Here is a 21,293-nt window from a genome sequence, read left to right as displayed (position 1 = left end):
CCACAGCTGTCGGGTGTATGTACCATAGTATGTACCTAGGTGGGTGTTTTTGTGTCCACTCACAGCCGGCGGACCAAAAATGCCGCCCTCGGTTTTTAGCCACTCAGCTGTGCCGCAGCGCCAGTCGCGCGTCGTGATTGGTTGCTTGGGTACATGTAGTGTCTGGCTGGGGACAACATCCGCTTGGGGGATACGTAAGCCTGGATTGGGCCAGCTGATTGGCTGGTTCTTCATTGTTGTTCTCTTTTCTCAATTGACTCCTTGTTTCAAGTACATACGGGTTCTCATGAGTCGTTGCTGTTTACTTTACCCTAAGGTACCTTTGGTCAATCTGATAATATCGATGAGAAGGCAACAAGGCCAACAGAATGGCGACAAGTGTGATACTACTAGGGGGGTCTTAAAAACGACTGCGTTTCCTATCCTAGCTCTACTAGGACAGGGGGCATGTTAATTAGCAAAAGGTCTATTAATTTATAAAAAAAAGATACCTTAGTTATAGTGCTAATACTATATAAAATAAGGTATTTATATTTTTCTATATACTTCTTTTATCTTAAAGATTATCTTACTAAAATTATAATAAAAAAGTAAGGCATAAGTATAACACTAATATATTAACTTTATAATTATAATAATAGCTATATATAAGCTATATCTTCTTTTTACTATAACTTTATTAAACCTTAATTAATTTCTATTATTTTTATTATAATAAACTCTTTAAAGGCTTAGTATTTAGCCTATAATTATTAAATTAATTTAGATATAAATCTGCCCTATTTTATATATTATAATCTTAAAACTCTTAAAGAGTATATTATTACTGCAGCTAAGTTATATTAAAAAGGCTACTACTTTAATATATCTCTTATAGCTAAGGCTTTTTAAGTGCCTTATATAAGATTATATAGTTAAGTTTAAGGTGCTTATTTACAGTCTTTTAATAAAGGTAACTGCATACTGCTATAAGTAGAAGAAGAATAAAAGATCTTTATTTAGGTATATTACTAAATAACCTAAGGATACTATATATAACTCTAGGCTTTATAATATTATATTAATATAATCCTTATAGCTTAAGGTAAGATAATAATTATATTTTACTTTTAGGCTAAGAGATTTATATAGCAGTTAAAGCAGGACTTTTATATTTATAAGTTTACTTTTTATAATATAAAATATAAGGCTATATAAAATTAAGGCGCTATTAAGTTATTTTTCTATATATAAAAGTAATTTCTAATATAATATAAGGTAAGGAAAAGGAATATATAGAATTTTAATAAAACTAGCTTTATAATTAGCTATTTTTTTACTAAAATACTCCTTTAGACTTTTATTTTAATAAATAACCTAGTCTTAATTAATTTTTATAATATTATATTTATTACTGCTATTAAGGCGATTTTAGTTAAGGGTAAGATAATTTCTTTTTTTATTATCCTACTTAAGGTTTAGCTGCTAGCTAAATAGTTTAAAAATAACCTTATTAATAGCATAATGCTTACTATAAGCCTAAAGGGCTATATTATTAATATTATAGCCTTAGAATAACTTTAATATTTTAAGAAATATATATAATTAGTAGATTTAAAAGAAATATAAGTCCTTTTTATAAATAGCTATAAAAATTATTTTATAAGTAAATTTATTTATTTTATAAAGTAATACTATATTAAGCTCTTCCCTTTGCCTTTATACTTTATATATTATCTTTAACCCCTTAATATTAGTGTTTTTTAATTTTATAAGCATTAGCATTAAGAGATCTTATACTAGGAAGTTATTAATAGCATAGTTAACTTTAGTAAAACTAACTTCCTATTTTATTTATAAGAAATATATAATTAAATATTTAAAAAATATATAATCCTTACTACTTAAAAATAAACTAGGCTTTTCTTATATAATTCTGCTATTATCCTTAATTAACTTTAAAATACCTTATTTTTATTAATAAGGACTGTAAATAAAAGCTAGATTACTAGTTATATTAATCTTAATAGTGCCTTAAGGTTATTATAGCTATTATTATTAAGAAGCTCTTTTTTTAGCTCTTTTATAATATAAAGGCTAGAAAAAATAATATTAAGAATGCTAATATAATTATAATTTAAATAGTAATTAGCTTTAATACTATAGCTATATATATAAATAATTAATTACTATTATAATTATATTTAGCACTAATTTAAAGCCTTTATTATCTTAAAAGTACTGCTAATACTATTAGTATTATATATTTTTAAAAAAGAAAGGAAAGCCTTATATACACTTACTTTAAATAATATTATAGTAATATCTAAAATAAGAAGTTTAAAGGCTAAAAGTATTAAGAGATTAAGCCTTTTTTAAAGGATATTAGTTATAGTAAAATATAGCCTAATTAGTATTAATAAGGCAAGAATCTAGCTTATTAAAAATAATTATAATAAATAAGTAGTATAAAAAGAAGAGGTAGTATAAATATAAAATAAGGAAGCTTATAATAAGGTGCCCTTTTTTTATTATTAGCTAAAGAAGGTTAAGGCTATTATCTGCGCTAATATTATAGCCTTATACTTTATTAATAATATCTTTATATATTTAAGTAACTTACTAACTGTAAATTAATAGTTTAAGTTAGATTATTATGCCTTACTAAATAATAATAAGTGGATTTATAACTGCTATTATTTTTATTATAAGCTTAACTTTTAAGGCTATTTTTATAGTAACTAGAAGTTACTAATACTATAGCCTTAAAAGTTAGACTATAATAAAAAGATTATTAAGGAAGCTGTTAATTATATAGTATTAAAAGTTAAATAACAGGCTGTTAATTATAAAAAGCTGTTATATAAAGCTAATAGCATTAAGATTATAAATAAATATAGCTTTAAAAAGCCAGCCTTTAAATTTAGGGCTATTAAGCTTAAAAGTAATAATAAGGAAGATAGCAGTAATAATAAAAAAAGCAGTAATAATAAGGAAGATAGTAGTAATAATAAGAAAAGCAGTAATAAGCTTACTTAGATATAAAGTGTAATGCTATTCTTTTTTTATTATAATAGTTATACTTTAATCTAGTTATATTAAATTATTATAAAATTACTAAATTTATTAACTTAAAGTAAGGTACCTTATTTTATATAGCATTAGCATTATAATCTATATATCTTTTTTTTTTTTATAAATTAATAGACCTTTTACTAATTAACATGCCCCCTGTCCTAGTGGAGCTAGGATGGGAAACGCGGTTGTTTTTAAGACCCCCCTAGTACTAAAGAGAATGGAAATAGAAGAGTGGAATCATGGCCAACGCCTTCTCTCTTCTGTGACAGGGGGACTGCTCGCCCTGTTTCGACGGACCCTTGCTCGCTGAGTGTGACTCCGAGATTGGCTCGAGACCCGGCTCTCGTCACATTCAACGACTGCCACAACTGAAATTACGCATGACGGGTTGGCGAGAGGAATAGTGCTGTAGAAACGCCCAGAATGCAACCTCACCGTCGACCTGACACGGGACATCTTTGTAGTAGAAGAGAGAAGAAGAAGGATAGAACACACACAGTACAGTAGTAGTTTACACTCACCGAACGCCCTCCCTCAGCGCCAAGGCTCTGCTTTGAGCTGAAGAGGCTTCGTGTGCTGCCATTGGGCACACCGACTTTTGGGCTGCGAAGAGGATCAGTAAGTCGTAGTACTCGTATTGACGACAACAGCAGGCTTCTCGTTTGTAAGAGGCGCGTTTTCGTCACACACCACTCAAGGTTCTTTGTCTCTGCTTGTTGCATGGCGTGTCGTTGTGGACTTACAAAGGCGTTGCACTGCCTTTTTTCTTCTTCTGGCTCTGCGTTCTGGTACAAGCTGTTGGCGCCGTCATCAGGCTGTTGTTGATGTCGTTGATGTCGCTGATCAGGCATATCAGGAGGCGATCATCCGACCTTGCGAGGACGGCTTATCGAGATCGGTTCTGCATACGATTACGAAAGACGTACGAGTTACATCTACTACGATGCTCGGGTCGTGCTGCATGAATCACCGCCTGAGTGTCATTGTCATTGCCCAGCAATCGCCTCATTGCCGACGTGGTTCGCCAACCGTCTGACTTATATTGACCTCGCTACTAGTAAGGTATTCCTTTTTTTTCTTTTCTCTTCAGCCGCACTTACGAGATGCATCTGCGCCCGCGTGGGTTGCGCACCCATGTTGTCACCGCTCATTTTTCTCACAGGTGTCTTCGATAGGTAATACATACATACGTACGAAATAGTCTTGCTTTCGGTAGGTACACATGCATGGCACGCCGGCAGGGAGATGCAGATGGAGGGTAGTATGTACTCGCATCGACAAGGTCCTGATAAGAAAATTCGCCGGTTTCAAGCACTCACTCTTCCACGGGGGGGAATTTCGAACACACAAGGAACCTCATACTGTACATGCAACCGCAGGATGGCACTTCGTGATCCGGGTGTACGAGTACACAGCTAATGTCCGAGGAATCCTTGAGCAACGCGGTCTAGGGGTTTGATTCATGTTCCCAGCAGGGCTGCAAGTCCGGGGGTGGACAGCAGCCCGGCCGCGTGCGCGACGAGGACGAAAAAGACGATCTTCCGAAGGCGGGGGAGGTGAGAAGAGGATGCTGCTCCGAACGGTAGGTAGGGGTAATACCATCACTTCAGCATGGGCAGGTGGTGTTGCGGATAGCAATAGTTCCGCGTGGGAACGGGCCCTGTCAGTTTGGCATCTCTGAAGTCGTCGAGATGTAGCGGTCTCTGAGTGCGTATTGATAGACATGCTGTCGAGTAGGACAGGGAGGTGACGCCTATGCGGCAGAGCCCAGGGACGGAAAGACACGGAGCAGGCTGTCCGGGATGAGAGATCTCATGCAGAATGTTTCTCCGTACAGACAGTACATACAGACAGTGTACGATACGTGCCTGGGTAATAAGAGCTGCTTGTTGATTGCGAACGAAACGCGAGACAGGCTGGAGGAGAGGCTCGTGCTGAAGCTCTTACGATGCCCTGGGGGTGGTCTCCTGTTGGTGCCAAAGGCCTGGGTGGACTCGGACGTGCTGCCAAGCAGTCTCTACGATTGGGTACCAACGGCAGACAGGTCGGACCACAGCAAGCAAGGCTCGGGCTCCCAAGGCTGGGCACGATGCAGCAAGGATTGCATCTTCATTTATTAATAACAGCCGTGCTGGGATGGCGTTCGACTTGCATGGGGGGGAACCAGAGCAGATGACGCCGGGCTGCAGATGGCTGCTGATGGCCGCTGCAGCACCCTTGAGCTGCTGCCCAAGAGCTGGTACGAAGCGTCCAGTAAGAACACGTGCCTCGTCTCAACAAGGCATGGGCCACGGCCTGGCTCTATTTTCAGGGTTCGTCCGTGGCCTTGTTGCTGCACCATGTACGAGCAGTTGTACATAGCATACAGGTACAGTACCTTATGGAGCACGACAGGTAATACCTACATGTACCAGAGGGTGAACCCAGCCGCAGCTCGGCTAAGGTATGCACTGCGCAGGCCTGGTTCGACGTCATGATCGAGCTCGGGTAGGTACACAGAACGTACAGTACAGGATACCTAGGTAGGTACAGGACACTCGCGCGTAGTAGTACCTTATGTACAAGGACAAGAGACAAAGACTCGAATGGTTCGGCAGTGGCAAAGCAATCAACGTCGTCGTCGCGACGGTCAGGCTCTTGTACTAGTACATAGTTGCCAGGTCGAGAAAGCGGCTCCGTGCCGCCACGGACGGACGGACAATGGCCGGGAACAACGAACAAAGAAAGAAAAGTGGTGAGCAAGGCCCACGAGCCGGAACAAGACAAGCACTGCCTGAAGCCCGTACATACAGACTATCGCCCGTCGGTCGCGGAACGGCGCTAGCAGGCATCAACAAAGAAACCAGGCGAAAGCAGAAACAAAAAGACGAGATGCACCGGAACGGCCCAAAAAACAGAACAACAGAAAAACAGAGAGAGAGAAAAGAAAGAAAAAAAGCGCCACAGTGGCCCGAGCGTCGCCGCAGGGGCCGCGGGCCAATCAAGGCGCGCGCACACCACGCCAGCCACTGGGCGGGCCCCGCCCTAGGGCTGAATCAGCCAGTCACAGGTGTTAAAAGCGCCCTGGCCCCCCCGCCCCTCAAATCATATCTTCGCATTTTCCCTCGTCCTCTTCCGCGAGCCTTGCCCATTCTTCTCCCCCTTCAACCAATCATCCCGCCGTTGCGCGCCCTGCCGCCCTGCCCTGTCCAACGAACGAGCAAGCCCGAACAGAGGGCGAAAAAAGGGCCCTTCCCGCTGCTCACGCGTGCAATCACATTCGATTCGTCCGCAAGGGGAAGCAATCGAAACAATCACGCTGCCTCGTCGCTGGCCATTCACAGCGACTCGACTATCTCGTCCCGATCCGCTCGACCCAAAGCCGCGCGCCAGTGGCCGCAGCGTCAAAGGCGAAGTCGAAAAAAAAAAGAGCTTTGGAGCTCACGCCGATTCCGCGCCGGGATTCGCATTTTTTTTTCTGTGGACAGAAGCGTCTGGAGCTTCTGGGCTGTCAGAGAGAGCTCGAGCTTTTTTTTTCTGAGCTGTTATTTTCAGCTACCCATTTTTTTTCTCACCCTGTGCAGCGGAGAGAGAGAGAGCTTCCTCACCTACCACACATCCCTCCCCCCCCAAGCTCTAATACCTACCTCTGCATACATACCTACTACTACCTCCATTATTACATACACGATCCTGCTGCCAAATCCCGGCAGAGCAACGAGACCCAAGCCGTGGAATTGACCCCTTGGCCGCCTCTTGCATTGCATTGCATCATTCCCAACACTTTGTTGTTGTCGTCCTTCGCCGTCCTTCTTATACATTCTCCGTCTTCCCTCCATCGCCGCCCTCGGACTCTCGGAGCCCCTCAGTCTCGGCTCAAGCGCCACTCGCCCGAAGCAGCGCAATCGCATCGCATCGCATCGCACAGCACAGCAACGCAACGCAACGCAGCGCAGAGCTTCGCATCCATCCGTCCATCCACAGCTTCCGCCGCGTCTCCCCCACTCTTTTCTCTCGGCTCGCTGCGACGTCAGAGCCAACAGAAGCAAGGGCTTGTTCATGCTCGTACAGGCACCCACCGGCTCACCTAGAAATTCAGCCTGCCCGCCAGCAAATCAGCGTCCCGCGCCGGCATAGCTGCTCCTCATCCATCTCGCCCGCCCGCAACACAAGAGGCCTATCATCGTCGCCAGCCTCAACCTCGCCCTCTCCATTGGCGCAACACGCCATCAGGTGACAGCGCGCATCTGCAGTGCCCATTTCGCTCTTGCCCGCTTCAATCAAACCGCTCTGCACGCCGCTGTCGATTCCCAGGAGCTGGGGACTTGCGCCAAAGCAGCCCACAGCAAGCTTGTACATAGCCGCCACTGCAAATCACTGCCCGGGTAGTATTTCAGACAGACTGCAGGCTTGATCGTAATAGCATCAGGCGCATTTACGCGCTCTCCTTGCATCTGTATAAGAGGTACGTACCGAGCATTTCTCGGGTCCTTGGCTTCTTTTTTTCTTCTTTCGTTTCCTTGATGCCGTCATCGTCAACGTCCATCCCGTCTGTCTGCATGTGCAGAGAGGGAACTCCCCAGCTCATTCCTTCTGCTTCTCTTTATTGAGTCTTCCTTCACTCTCTTCATCTACCCGAAACCCTCCTTTTCTTTCTGTGCAACGCGATTCGTCCAGTTGGAATTCGAGTTGCATGCTCTTGTCGATTTCGTTACTTTTGGCTCTTCTCTGCCTCACTCTGTTGTTGTATTGGCCCTGCCCTTCCCAGGTCTCATTGCTTGTCGAGCAGCTCCCCTCGTTTCACCATCATCATCGCCTTGTTCGGAATTCTCTATTCCTGCTCTCGTACAAGGCCCTTCTCAAGGCATATACGAAGCCTTGTTGTCGCCCACGCATTCGTTTACACCGACTCTTCCTATTTGCTCAGCCTACCACAGTCTCACAGCCTCTTGTCCTGATTCTACTTCCGAGCAGCTGTTACATCACTTTCCCCCCCCTTAGGTACGGAGTACAGCCACGGCTGAGTACGTCCAGCCAAGTCTGCCTTTCCCTGTCCTTGTCCTTCTGCACTCTTTTCCCGATCCTGTCCAGGCGTCACATGTTGAACTTGGCTGCGCTAGAAGCTGTTTCTAGCAAGCTCGAGTTCGACCTGCCCGATTGCCTCACTGGCCTTGTCTCGTCCCGTCCCTCCCTCCCTCTCGCCCGCACATGATTCGCCAACCTCGGCCAGAAACGTCGTCGTCTCTGACCGGACATGGCCAACACCCACCACCAAGCCCAGCCTGATCCCCCACCCTCGTGGCGTGTCTCGGGTCTCCATGCCCAACCCTCCGTCCGCCCTGCCATCCGGCTGGGATGAGGCAGTCGACGTGCCTTGGCTGCGATGCCTCAAGAGGGCTCTGCGCACTGCATCGCGTTAGGAGATGCGAAATCTCGAGGCGCCCACCTGGATCGGCACGGCCTCGTCGCCCTCATCCTCTGACGACGTCGCCTTGGGCCTTCATTTGCCTCAGCCAGACTTGTGTGCCGACGTGTCGGCAGCAGTTGGGGGCTTTGTTGCGGGCCTCCGTTGGCCTTGGTGGACCTGGCTGCATATTCCGTCATGCATGAGCTACATCTATGCCAACGCATCACAAGTGTGGCTCCCTGGCGCAGTGGCTCGACCCCCCTGTCTTGTCTCCATCCTTGCCTGGAGACCTCTCGCCGTCTCACCAGTCGCCGCACGCCGCCTACTATATACAATTGAGCTAACGCCTGTGGTTGGATAGATCTCTGTTAATCCTCGATTGAGACGCTCTGGGGAAGTGGAAAGCTCTGTTCCGTCCGCTCATCTGCATCGCCTACTGCCTGTACCTTGTCGCGACGACGCTGGAACCAAGCTTTGCTCCTCTCGCCCTCTTGACGCTTCCACTTCACGTGGCTCTCTATCTCGCCCGGCCACTCAGCCACCCTCCATAGCTGGCCCCCTCCCGCGGCTCCAAGTTTGGCCTGCAGACGCGCGCCGTGCGGCTTCGTGAGCCACGTACCTTGGCACCATCCCACCAGCCTGCCAGCTCACCCACGCATGTCTGCTTGACTTTGGGTGCCTGAAGATTGCACGCATTTCGCCTGCCATTACCCAAGCATCGAATCACCATCGGCTTCCCAACCGAACGTGCCCAACCCATACCCAAGCATTTTAACCCTCACCAAAACAGGATCGAGGGATAGCCGAGGAAGAAGCAAGAGCAAAGCATCAAGGCACGAACATCACGACTTATCGTCTTAGCACGGTTTCTTAGTTCTTTCATCCAACTTCTCAACCATTCGGCCTCAACATCCACGGCTACTCGCTGTAAGCAAGGCCGCCTAGCGTTGCGCTGTCGATATTATTCGCCCCAGCGTCTCTCCTAGCCTCAGGCCTGGGATTTGTGATAGGACCGGCCAGGTAGCGCCACCCCACAATTTGGCTCGCGACATCTTCGCGACACCAGCTTTGGTCCTTGTCCTTTCTGTAGGATGATGGAATACGCGCAATATCCACAGCAGCAACACAATTCCCACGCAGGTTACGCGAGCTCTGCCGCCGGTGCAAGTATCACGTCGCCCACCAGCCACGGCATCAACCAGCACGCCGTGCAATCGTCGCCCGTCAACGCATCGCAGCAGCAGCAGCAACAACAACAGCAACAGCAACAACAACAACAACAACAGCAACAACAGCAGCAGCAGCAACAACAACAGCAGCAGCAGCAGCAGCAGCAGCAGTCTCAGCAGCAACACCAGCCTGCTCAGGCCCCAGCTCACGGCATGTATCAACCACAGTACGGCGTGCCCCAGCCCAGCATGCAGCAGGTGCCGTATGGCATCCCTGGCATCCAGGCTGCCGCAATGGCCGCCACAGCCGCCGCCTCAGGCTCCGGCTACCCTTACATGCACTCGGATCCGAGCATGCCTCACACGTCGCCGCGCATGCCCAGCGCTAAGAAGGATGGCCGGCCGTCTCCTCGCATGAACAGCATTTCCCAGATCCCCGGCCGCCGCATGAGCCAAGTCACCAGCCCGGGCGTGCCGAGTGCCCCCGGCATGATGAACCACGGCGGACCCCGGCCCCCGCCCATGCCTCCCGCCCCTGCCATGCAGCACCCACAGTCGCCAGAGATGCCCGCCGGCGCCGTCGAAGAGTCGCCATTGTACGTCAATGCGAAACAGTTCCACCGAATCCTCAAGCGGCGCGTCGCCCGCCAGCGTCTCGAAGAGCAGTTGCGGTTGACTTCCAAAGGACGAAAGCCCTACCTGCACGAGTCCAGACACAACCATGCGATGCGCAGGCCTCGTGGACCCGGTGGTCGATTCTTGACAGCAGAGGAGGTGGCCGCCATGGAATCCAAGGGAGGGCTAGACGGCAAGGGTGAGGGTTCGGACGATGTCTCACCTGGCAAGTCCTCAGATGCCCCGAGCGGGAAGCGCAAGTCGGAATCTGGCCCCTCGACGTCCAGCAAGAAGCCCAAAACACAAAGCGACAACGGCGAAGGAAATGCAGAAGACGCCAGTTAATAACCGACCAGTCTTTGCCACTTTCTTTTCTCTTCTCCTTCACTCATTTACTCGAGCATGGCCAATTACTCTTGGCACTGCAAATGGGCAATCCTTTCTCTCATTTTCTTTCCTTTCACTATAACGAGGACATGATGACAGGGACGTTGGAGACGAACGCGAGTCTCTGCCGTCATTCCCAGTCGAGGCATCGAACGGGACGTGGAGTTTTCCTTTTGATGTTTTTATTTAACGGCCGGCAATTGGCGTGTGATATCTCAGCATTCCCCCGATTCGAGAACCTCCGCATGTCCCATGACGTCGACGACGCTTTCGCTACACCGTTGTGGAGATTGGACCGTCTCGGTCTGGAGACGAGGTGACTCTCACCACGGCCGAAGACGAGATGCCACAACTGCTGGATAGGGAGGGGGACTGGTTGGGCGGGTAGAATGCATGGATGACTCGACACGATGGATACCCCTTACTGTTTTCTTCTTGCCACACACAATTTTTTTTCTTTTCTTATGTTTATTACCTTTCTCTCTCTCTACTCTGTGGAATGTTTGAAAGAGCCGAAGCTTGGAGGAATTTGGTCTGGCTACCATGGAGATGCATCAGGGCAGTATGTCAATTTGTGTTTGCTTCTCTTCACTTTTTTACAACTTTGTCTTCTTCCAATTCTCCTCCTTTTTTTTTCTTCCATTCTTCTTCTTCTCACCATTTGATCACTTTCGTCTTCTCTTCTTTCTCCTCTTTTTTCTTTCTTTTTCTTTTTTTTTTTCTTGCATCAGCTGGTATATCATAACCGACAAAGCATAAAAAAAAAGAGAGAATGGGATAGGTACAACAAAGAAGCAACTCAAAAACAGGGCTACGCTGTGTGCAGGACACAGATAGACATCAGCATGTTTGAATAACGGAGCAAAGAGTGTCTGGACACTTGCGGATAGGGAGGAGATGACGGAGTACTGTGTAGGTTGTGGATATAGAGGTGAGGGTGTGGTCCGTCACCGGATATAACCTGGGCTCTCCTAGCATTGAAATTGATATCATTTGATAGCAATACAACATGTATTCGCAAGACTGCACGGACAAGTGCATCGTATGTGACTGGTGGTATACATGTAGCTTGATCCTTTGGGTGGGAAAGCCGATAAAGTATGTTGCACTTGAAGAATTGGAGAATTGAAGATTGGTGCATCGTTTGTTGGTCGAGAGAGAATGTGGAGCAATTGCTTGCACTTTCTTTGGCTGCGATGAGATCTGTCTTGAGGTAGGTACCTATGCATCTAATAATTGCTTGTAGCTTGAAGCTCGCTGAGCTCCTGACATTGTTTCTTTTGCTTGATTGGGGGAACGTTGCTCATCCAGCCAGTAATAATTGCAAATCTGGACTTACACGCCGTCCAATGAGGAGGAGAAGGAAACAAATGGAGAACCGGTCCTGGTAGCAAACAGACGATCTGGCAAGGGGGGGATGGTGGGAGGGGGGGAGAAAAAAAAAAAGCTGGGCGACCTCGGGTGTGTGTGAGTGTGTGAGTGTGAGTGTGTGTGAGCTGTGGCGCTGGGGTAGGTGGTAAGGTAAGGTAAGTTACCTTAGACAGAAGTCTGGGGTCGGGCTGGAGCCGCCAAACCGCCGAGCCTCGGTATGTCAGACCTGGTCCCGTCATCTTCTGGAGGGGGGATGCACAGCGATGGTGAGAGTAAAGCTGCTCTTCTTCCCTTCCTTTTTCTTCTGTGTTTCTCCCTAACAATCCCTGCTGCTTCTGGCCTTTTATTTCACGATCTGGAATCGCTTCGACTGTTGCGATTCGTCCAATTGACTTGCTTTTGCTCTTTTTATTTCACTTTGTCTACTGTTCTTTGGAGGTTGCCGACGGAAGTGATCGCGCGATAGAACGACACGATTGGTCGATAGAGGCTGCCTATCATCGAGCGTCACGATGGCGGGCGCGGTGCGGCAGCCGATTGATGAAAAGGCATTGGCAAAGTACATTGACGACAATGTGCCGATTATCAAGACGCCGATTGAGCTGAAGCAGGTTCGTCTTCAATGAGCCCCGAACCCCATCCCAGCAGTACATAAGGAGACGAACGACAAAGAAGAGGAAGAAGAAGAAGAAGACGAAGAAGCACAGCTAACCCGAGATCTCCCCCCCGTCGCAGTTCGGCTTCGGGCAATCCAACCCAACGTACCAAATCACCGACTCCACAGGCCAGCGCTACGTCCTGCGCAAGAAGCCGCCCGGCAAGCTGCTGTCCAAGACGGCGCACAAGGTGGAGCGCGAGTACCGCGTGCTGCACGCGCTGGAGGCGACGGACGTGGCGGTGCCCAAGACGTACTGCCTGTGCGAGGACGACGGCGTGGTCGGGACGCCGTTTTACATCATGGAGTTCCTCGACGGGCGCATCTTTGAGGATTTCCTGATGCCCGGGGTGAGCGCGGAGGAGCGGACGGCGCTGTGGAGGGAGGCGGCGCGGACGCTGGCGAGGCTGCACGCCGTGGACGTGCGCAGGGTCGGGCTGGAGAGGTTCGGCCGCGCCGAGGGCTTCTACGCGCGGCAGACGGAGACGTGGGCGACGATTTGCGAGAGCCAGGCGAAGGCTGTGGATGTCGAGACGGGGGAGCCGGTGGGACAGTTGCCGCATTTCGAGGAGCTGGTGGGATTCTTTCGGGATGAGAGACTGAGGCCGAGGGATCGGGCGACGCTGGTGCATGGGGATTACAAGATTGATAATTTGGTGTTTGATAAGAAGGAGGCCAAGGTGATTGGCATTCTCGAGTGAGTCTCTCTCTCTCTCTCTCTCTCTCTCTCTCTCTCTCTCTCTCTCTCTCTCTCTCTCTCTCTCTCTCTCTCTCTCTCTCTCTCTCTCTCTCTCTCTCTCTCTCTCTCTCTCTCTCTCTCTCTCTCTCTCTCTCTCTCTCTCTCTCTCTCTCTCTCTCCCCTCTCTCATCATCATGGTCATCATCATCATCATCTACTACTTGAACAATATGGACAAGGCCAGGGCTAACATTATCAAATCAAAAACCAAAGCTGGGAAATGTCCACCATCGGACACCCGCTGTCGGACATTTGCAACCTCATCACGCAGTTCTACCTCGCCCGCTCGCCGGGGGCATCCGCCTACGCCGACAGCGCCAACTTCCTGCCCGGCAAGACGCCCGGCCTGCCGCAGCCGGACCAGATCGTGCAGTGGTACACCGAGGTGTCGGGCTACGACCCGCGGCCGGACCTGGCCTGGGGCGCGGCGTTCAACATCTTCAAGCTGGCGGGCGTGTGCCAGGGCATCGCGGCGCGGTATGCGGCGCGGCAGGCGAGCAGCGCCAAGGCGAGGATGTATATCCATACGAGGGTGCCGCTGGCCGAGTTTGCGTGGGAGCTGGCGCGGGAGGCGAGGGATGCCAAGGGGGTGGAGGCGAAGCTGTGATTTGATGTTATGGCAAGATTGACATGGTTTGGTAGCGTGCTTCTGATCATGCAAGAGACGGTTGGTCCATGTCCTTTGCCGTGAGGTAAAATTGCTATTAGACGTAACGAATCTGATTCTCTGGAGATGGACCTCATCATGCATGAGGCTCGAGTTTGAACATGGCGGCTGCATGGATTGCATGAAATCAGCAGCGGCGCACAACTGATACACGCACCTGGTAGATGCAGCTTGGCCCCATCACGCAACTCGACTATCAACAGCAGAAGGAAAAGAGAGCGAGATGATAAAGGCTCTGGCGGCAGCTGGTAAAAATCACCCCCGGGCATCTTGGTGCTCTTCCTGCATGACAAAACTCCATCTGGCCTCGGCACCTGATCGATCCACGGCCGTCGGTTCGTCGAATCGAGGCGGTTTGGCGTCGTGGGGGCGCGTCCAATCAGGAATCAGGCGCCTGTCCTGTAGCGTTTAGTGCTCGCCCAGCGCTGTACCTACTAGGTAGTCGGTGCCCAGCGAGCCGGGATCTGAGGGAGTCGGGGGTGTCACTGCGTTTTCCAGGAATCCGGTTGTTTTTCTTTTGGTTGCCTTGACGAGTGTTTGTGTCTTCTCTTGATGGTCGGATCTGTAATCATCTATATTATGAATGGAAATCTCCCTGGTTCTTGACTGTATGGCATGACCATATTATTACTTCATCTCATCACACCCTCCCGCTTCCAGCTCCTCGAGCTACCTACAAGTAACCTTACCTCCAGCTCCCGCACCAGCCACCATCGTCATCGTACCTGTACCTAAACCTCCCACCAAAACATCAACATTCTCTCAAGCTTCAGACTTCCCCGACTTCTTTCTCAACCCCGTCCCCCAATTCTCTCCCTCCTCCTTTTCCTCCCTCCAACCCTCACATGACAGACCGACGCAGACGGATCCGCGTCTCCGAGGATGCGCCCGACGAGCGCCGCCCGCTGCTCAGCAGGCTGTCGACGGAACGGGCCGCCAATGGCGAGCACGTCTTCAGCTGCCGCACGAACCCGCACAGCGACCTGCCCGTGTACACGAACATCCATCGCATCCGGCGCGACATTGTGAGCGTCGTCGAGGACTATCTGACGCTGGAGCAGCTGCGGGATCTCAAGATTAACGTGACGGTGATCCGGCCGCTGGTGGACAAGTTTTACGAGCTGGGCGACATCTCGATTGGTGTGTTCTTCTCTGGCTTTCGACCTGGCAGTACCCTTTGTCAATGGATCGAGCAGGCAAAAGGGGGATTCATTGCGCTGACGCCGTCTCACAGTCTACTGCCTCCTCGTCAACAGAGCCCAGTTCCTCGACGAAGAGTCCCGCTCCAGCAACCGCCAAAACGTAAACTGGACCCGCGCCACCCTCTGCGAGCTCATCGCCACCCGCATCCTGCGCCGCTTCGGCGAGGACAACGACGGCGGCGCCGACGGCCTGCTGCTGCTGGCGCACATCCTCGTCGCCGGCTTCGAGCCCTTCCAGCACGCGCCCGCCCACGTCCGCGACGAGGTCGAGGACAAGGCCTGGTGGACCTCGCACCGCACCCTGCCCGCCCTCGAGGTCGCCATCCTGACCGAGAGCAGGCACTTTCTCAGCTCGACGACGTGCCAGCGGGTCGTCGCGGCCATTTACGAGGGCAGGGTCATCTACACGCCGTCCACGTCGTGGGACATCATCCCCGATCACTACAAGCTGAAGCCTATCTCGCTGTACGATCCGCGCGAGTCGCCGCTGCTGAACCAGTATCGCCTGATTGTACCGCGGACGCGCAACTATCTCGAGGCGATTCAGTTTACGATTCTGCTGGGGCTGTATGTCGCCGTCATGGTGATGCGGAGAAAGGGGGAGCTTCCGTATCTGGAGGCGGCGTTTGCGATTTATGCGTTTGGGTGGTGCTTGGATCAGTTTGCGACGATTCTGGCACACGGATGGTAAGCTCACTCCAGCTACTTTGGCAAAAAATTGTTGTTCTTTTCATTTTCAGAAGTGCCTTGGAGGGATCCGCTGACATGCCGGGTATAGGAACGTATACACACAGAATCTATGGTCCTTCCTCGACGTCACCTTTCTCTTCCTCTTCGCCATCTACAGCGGGCTGCGCCTCTATGGAGTGCAGACTGGATCGGCGGATCTCACCGAGCAGGCCTTTGATGTCTTGGCTCTCGCGGCTCCCGTCATAGTTCCACGCCTGGCCTTTAACTGGCTGTCTGACAACCTCGTCTTTCTGTCGCTGCGGTCTATGATGGCCGACTTCTTCCTCTTGACGGCTCTTTCGGCCTGGTGTTTCTTTGGATTCTTGCTGTCTCTGCTGTGGCTGGGGCAGGGAGCCCACCCGCTGCTGTAAGCTCTTCTCTCTCTCTCTTCGGTGGTTCGTATGTGCGAAATGCTAATCTTGTCTGCAAATGCTCAGTACAATATCAAAGTGGATGATATACATCTGGTTTGGACTTGACGGAACGGGAATCCACAGATCGGTAAGATTCATTCATCCCTCTTCATGCTCTGGCTTGTGCTAACATACTGGATCTGTAGGTGGAATTCCACTGGCTCCTGGGACCCGTCGTCATGATCACATTTGCTTTCCTCGGCAACACTCTCTTCCTTACCATCCTCGTCTCCATGCTGTCCAACACATTCAGCAACATCTCCAGTAACGCTGCAGCCGAAATACACTTTCGAAAGGCTGTCCTCACGCTCGAAGGTGTCAAGGCGGACGCCGTCTTTGCCTACCAGCCGCCATTCAACCTGCTAGCCGTATTCCTTCTTTTGCCGCTCAAGTTTGTCGTCAGTCCGCGCTGGTTCCACAAGATCCATGTGGCCACTGTGCGCCTGGTCAATTTGCCCTTGCTGCTGCTGATTGCCGTCGCCGAGCGCCGCCTGCTCTGGCCGGCCAAGACGTTTGAGACAGGTACCGTCGGCTCGCTGGCCCAGAAGTGGTTCTGGCAACGGTGGCAGCTCTCGGCCTTTCAGTATATCCGCGCGGTGTTTGACGTGCCACCTCCGGACGACGTGTATGATGACATTGCCGTGGACGACGACTTGACGCATCACCTCATCCGGAGGCAGTACGCGCGGCAAGAAACTCACGACACAACGAGAAAGGCCTCGCGCCGAGACTCCATGTTTGAGATCCCGCCTAAGCTGCGTGGTTCGCTCACGGAGACGGGCGAAGACTTGAGCGATTTGGCGGGCCGACTGGTAGCCATGGAACAAGCCATGGCGCGGATGGAGGACATGCTTTCGCGGCTTCTCCCGTCACAGGCTGACGAGGCCGACGAGAGTGATACGCTGCCCGAGGGCGATGGAACTACTCTGGCGTCGAATTTCAAGGGGCGAGAGACGAATTTTTGAAAGCATCAAGGGTTTTGGTGTGAGCTTTACTAGAATAGCGATCTGTGTGCATGGATTTGAACGGTATCTGGCATGAGTGTTTGGCGTTTTTTTTTGGTCTTATCGCATTGAACAATGGAGCGTTGCTTGGCTAGGGATGCATATATCGAGGTTCAATAAACAAGTCTGCCTCTTGCTTTTATGATAGTTGCGTGTCTACGACTGAGGGCCCGTTATCTCAAGAGATGGTGATAAATACGGCGTTTGACGGCCACGTAGGTATGGATGGACTGATGTGATTCACTGCCAGCTGCACATGGTCCGCGTGTTTCCTGAAACTTTTCACATCTTGAGCTGTTGGAAGCAAAACATGCTTCTTCCATGAATCAAATTGCATCTATTGTGCTGTTGAGACGTCAAAAACACACAAGGTAAAAACCGCCTCCAAACTCTCACAAAGCAAAAACTCAAACTCAACAACCAGCTCTTCGAACGCGCATAGCAATCCTCCCATCCACACATTCAAGAAAAAGGGCCAAAAGTGAACCAGCAAAGAAAAAAGAATCACACAAAGAGCAAAGAAGAAAAAAGCTTGCAAAAAAGAAGAAATAAACAAAGGCAGCAGCCATGTGCAACGTGACATTCTTCCAGCACAAGTCCTGCAAGCACATCTGGGCCATCATCTCGACCCCCTGCGGCCCGTTTATGAACTTTCACACATGCCCGTCCTTTTGCGACGCTCCGGCGGGGGGAAGCGTAATCAAGGCCACGCCTGGCTTCTACAGGACGGCGAGCAGGGCGTGTCCGCGGTGCGACTTGGGCGGTGTGTATGATCGCGGGGCGGTGCGGATGGTGGAGAGGATGGGATGGGGATTGCATTGGGGCTTGGATCCGGAGGGGGGCGATTGGGCTGTTGAGGTGAGGATGGGGGAGGCGAGGGGGTGTGTGATTTTGTGACAAAGGGGGAGGGACTGATGAGGAGGTGAGAAAGGTGGTGGTGGTGGTGGTGGGAAAAAGTGAGGCCTGGAAATGGGTGGTGATGGTTGGGGTTTTGGTGGTTTGGAAGGGGGGTTTTGCTTTGAAGTGGGCTTGTGCCTTTGGTAACTTTTTCTGACGGGTTATGGAGGATTCAAGCATCCGCGATAAAAACAAGAACATATTTCAATCAATTCCGACGATCTCATCCGTCCTTGAGTCTTTCCAATTCCGATACATCTTCACCTCGTCTCTTGTGACATCACGTGGCCCCACCAATACTAAGCTTCACTTCTCATCAAAAAAACTTCATGAAGCTCTCACCATCTACACCTCACAACCCTCACACAAACTTACCCTCTCTCCCCTCTCCCCAATCTCACAACTAAAGTACTTTCAATCCATTATAACAAAAATGCTGCCAACACCAGATACATCCCACGTGCCCTACGAGCGCGTCTACGAACCGGCAGAAGACTCCTTCCTCCTCCTCGACACCCTCTCTTCGCCCTCAGAAACGCAGTTCCTCCACGAAACCTTCTCACCTACCTCTTCTTCTTCTTCTTCTCCGTCCAAGGCCGGCATCCCGTTTGTCGTCGAGGTAGGAACGGGATCGGGCGTGGTCCTGGCCTTCATCACGGCACATGCCAAAGCAATCTTTGGCACGAACCAGGTCCTCACCGCGGGAGTCGACATGAACGCCTTTGCGTGCCGCGCAACTGTCACCACCGTGGCCAAAGCACAAGCCGATGCTCTCGCCGAGGCCGCCGGCACAAACAGCGGCAACAGCAGTCATGATGGGAACCAGGTCCCCCATGGAATGTACCTAGGCTCCGTAATGGGCGACCTCACAGCCCCCCTGAAGCCCAACTCCGTCGACGTCCTCGTCTTCAACCCCCCCTACGTGCCGACATCGGAAATGCCCAACCGGCCAGAAAGCTTCAAAGAGGACTTTCCCTTTTCCTCCTCCTCATCGTCCAACAAGACGTCCTTTGACGACGACTCGTACCTGCTGGCGCTGTCGTATGCTGGCGGCGCGGACGGCATGGAGACGACGAATAGGCTGATCGCGGGGCTGCACGAGATTCTTTCGCCGAGGGGCTGTGCGTACGTGCTCCTGTGTGCGCAGAACAAGCCCGAGCTTGTCAAGGAGAGGATAAGGGGGATGGAAGGGGGCGTGTGGAGGGCGGAGACGGTTGGGTCGAGTGGGAAGACCGCGGGGTGGGAGAAGTTGCAGATTGTGAGGATATGGCGAGGTTCGGCGTGAAGGGCGAAGGTTGCGTTGGCGGCATCAGATCAATGGTTGCATGTTATTGCCATGAGACTGGTTTGACTCATTCGAAACCAATGCTATTTGGCGTCTAGGTAGGTGTCGTGAAAGTCTGGGTGGGGGCTTGGCATTCCTTCTGCCAACACGGTTCTGGAAGAAGCTCGAGATCAAGTCTCTTGGTGGGGGAACAACTTGATTGGCATCTTCAATGCTTTCGAGATGATTTCCGAGGTCAGGACATCCGCGTTATATGCTAGATCACGGCGGAAAAGGATACATGGCTTGGCAAGCCTCGTATATTTGGATATCGTCGTCTCATCTTTGACTAGATTCTTTGGGCTGTATGTCAGGATGGTGCACCGCAGCTCTTCCATCCGTTGCCCCTATTCAGATGCCATGCTTTCCTTTTTTTTCAGTTTTCATATGGGCAAAACGCATCCTAAACGCCATTTCCATCGCAGTTCCGCGACTTCACCTCCGCAATATCCTTTTGACCTTTGACCTCAAAAAAAAAAAAATGACGTGCTCTGTTCTGTATCGTGTTACAAAAAGATCCCTCCACCCACTGACATGGGCCATTGGCCTTTGCTTAGCCAGAAATCAGAAGGTATGGTTCGCCTCGGGTCCCTCAATAACCCCCACCCCCCACCCCTCATCGAATTATCATCGTCCGTCGCGAATGAGAAAAAAAAAAGAAAAAAAGAGCTTTAGCCACGTCCACGGCCGCGGCCACGACCGCGACCTCCTCTGCCACGGCCTCCACGACCACCGCGGCCGCCTCTGTCAGCCTCCTTCCTCGCCTTGTTCTTGGGCTTGGGCGCGTCGTCGATGAGCAGGGTGTCCAGCGGGAGGGAGTCGGGGAGGATAAAGTATCGGATTGTTGAGCCACGGATGTTCATGGTGTCGAGGGCGATGGAGTCTTGGCCGCGCGCCGTCATCTTGACCGTGCGGAGGGCGACGTTCATCTGGGGGGTCACGGACGAGATGGTGCCGTGAGCGATGGTGCCTGTTTGGGTGGGGTGGTTAGCAAAAGGGGGGCCCGGGTTCTGCTGGTTTTTGTCCTCGCTGCGGATGGGATTTGAAGCTGCGTGATGATGATGATGATGTTTGCGAGGCACCAGCAAGCTGTGCGTGTGGCGGGTTGCACCGTACCATTCTTGAGCTCGATTGTCACCGTCTCGTTGGCGCACTTCATCAAAAATCTGCCATCACGCAAACCGTCAGCATCACAAGTTTATCCATCAGGTTCCAAAACACGCAGAGCTTCCAGCATGGGACGACTGCGAAGAGCAAACTCGAGCTGCCTGCCAACAGGTGACTTGGGTCTCGTTGCGATGGCTGCTTGGCTTTGAAGGGGAATTGCCCACCTGACGAGCTTCATGGCGACGTCTGGAGGCCTATCTGGCCGGGTGCGGGATCAATTCAAGGGTTCTGGTCTGCCTCGTCGCGCGCGTTGCCTCGTCACACGGTGGTTCAAGGTTGTTGCAAGGCTGGCGGGTTGCCTTGGATTGTCGGTCGGAAAAATAGTACCAAGTTGCCCATTGGCTTTGGCTGGGCTGGCGACCAACTCGAGCAAGTTTGGCTGGGATGCCGGGTGAGCTAAGCAGCACGTGACCATGGAGCGACTGTGCCTCGTCAAGGTACATAGTACGGAGTACCGATGAGATGATGAGTCATCTTCACGTGAATGGGAGCCGCAGCTGGATGATTCAGA

At 50.5% G+C, this 21,293-nt stretch overlaps 6 protein-coding genes across 6 annotated transcripts; 4 read left to right on the top strand and 2 right to left on the bottom strand.

Moving 5' to 3' along the window:
- Nucleotides 1-2,139: 2,139 nt before the first annotated feature.
- Nucleotides 2,140-4,193, bottom strand: TRIREDRAFT_112629 (uncharacterized protein; the record flags this gene model as incomplete). The annotated part of the gene is made up of 8 exons (XM_006969896.1): nt 2,140-2,145; nt 2,283-2,305; nt 2,603-2,605; nt 3,015-3,033; nt 3,063-3,068; nt 3,579-3,660; nt 3,748-3,872; nt 4,158-4,193. 8 exons carry the CDS (start codon nt 4,191-4,193, stop codon nt 2,140-2,142), a joined length of 300 nt encoding a protein of 99 aa, XP_006969958.1.
- Nucleotides 4,194-9,534: 5,341 nt separating this feature from the next.
- Nucleotides 9,535-10,572, top strand: hap2 (CCAAT-binding transcription factor; the record flags this gene model as incomplete). The annotated part of the gene is made up of 1 exon (XM_006969904.1): nt 9,535-10,572. The coding sequence occupies one exon, from the start codon at nt 9,535-9,537 to the stop codon at nt 10,570-10,572; it is 1,038 nt and encodes a 345-aa protein (XP_006969966.1).
- Nucleotides 10,573-12,497: 1,925 nt separating this feature from the next.
- TRIREDRAFT_71037 (uncharacterized protein) lies at nt 12,498-17,355 on the top strand (the record flags this gene model as incomplete). The annotated part of the gene is made up of 8 exons (XM_006969903.1): nt 12,498-12,596; nt 12,721-13,337; nt 13,593-13,968; nt 14,820-15,186; nt 15,281-15,935; nt 16,027-16,344; nt 16,415-16,478; nt 16,537-17,355. The coding sequence occupies 8 exons, from the start codon at nt 12,498-12,500 to the stop codon at nt 17,353-17,355; spliced, it is 3,315 nt and encodes a 1,104-aa protein (XP_006969965.1).
- Nucleotides 17,356-17,961: 606 nt separating this feature from the next.
- TRIREDRAFT_71034 (uncharacterized protein) lies at nt 17,962-18,291 on the top strand (the record flags this gene model as incomplete). Its single annotated transcript, XM_006969902.1, has 1 exon — nt 17,962-18,291. One exon carries the CDS (start codon nt 17,962-17,964, stop codon nt 18,289-18,291), a length of 330 nt encoding a protein of 109 aa, XP_006969964.1.
- A 433-nt stretch (nt 18,292-18,724) lies between these two features.
- Nucleotides 18,725-19,576, top strand: TRIREDRAFT_71050 (uncharacterized protein; the record flags this gene model as incomplete). Its single annotated transcript, XM_006969901.1, has 1 exon — nt 18,725-19,576. The coding sequence occupies one exon, from the start codon at nt 18,725-18,727 to the stop codon at nt 19,574-19,576; it is 852 nt and encodes a 283-aa protein (XP_006969963.1).
- A 507-nt stretch (nt 19,577-20,083) lies between these two features.
- Nucleotides 20,084-20,960, bottom strand: TRIREDRAFT_124285 (uncharacterized protein; the record flags this gene model as incomplete). The annotated part of the gene is made up of 3 exons (XM_006969895.1): nt 20,084-20,585; nt 20,732-20,781; nt 20,947-20,960. 3 exons carry the CDS (start codon nt 20,958-20,960, stop codon nt 20,287-20,289), a joined length of 363 nt encoding a protein of 120 aa, XP_006969957.1. The 3' UTR covers nt 20,084-20,286.
- Nucleotides 20,961-21,293: the final 333 nt, after the last annotated feature.

The sequence above is a fragment of the Trichoderma reesei genome, assembly GCF_000167675.1.
Source record: "Trichoderma reesei QM6a unplaced genomic scaffold TRIREscaffold_49, whole genome shotgun sequence".
Lineage (NCBI taxonomy): Eukaryota > Fungi > Ascomycota > Sordariomycetes > Hypocreales > Hypocreaceae > Trichoderma > Trichoderma reesei.
The sequence above is the reverse complement of the archived record's forward strand: the minus strand, read 5'-3'. Positions and strand labels throughout refer to the sequence as shown.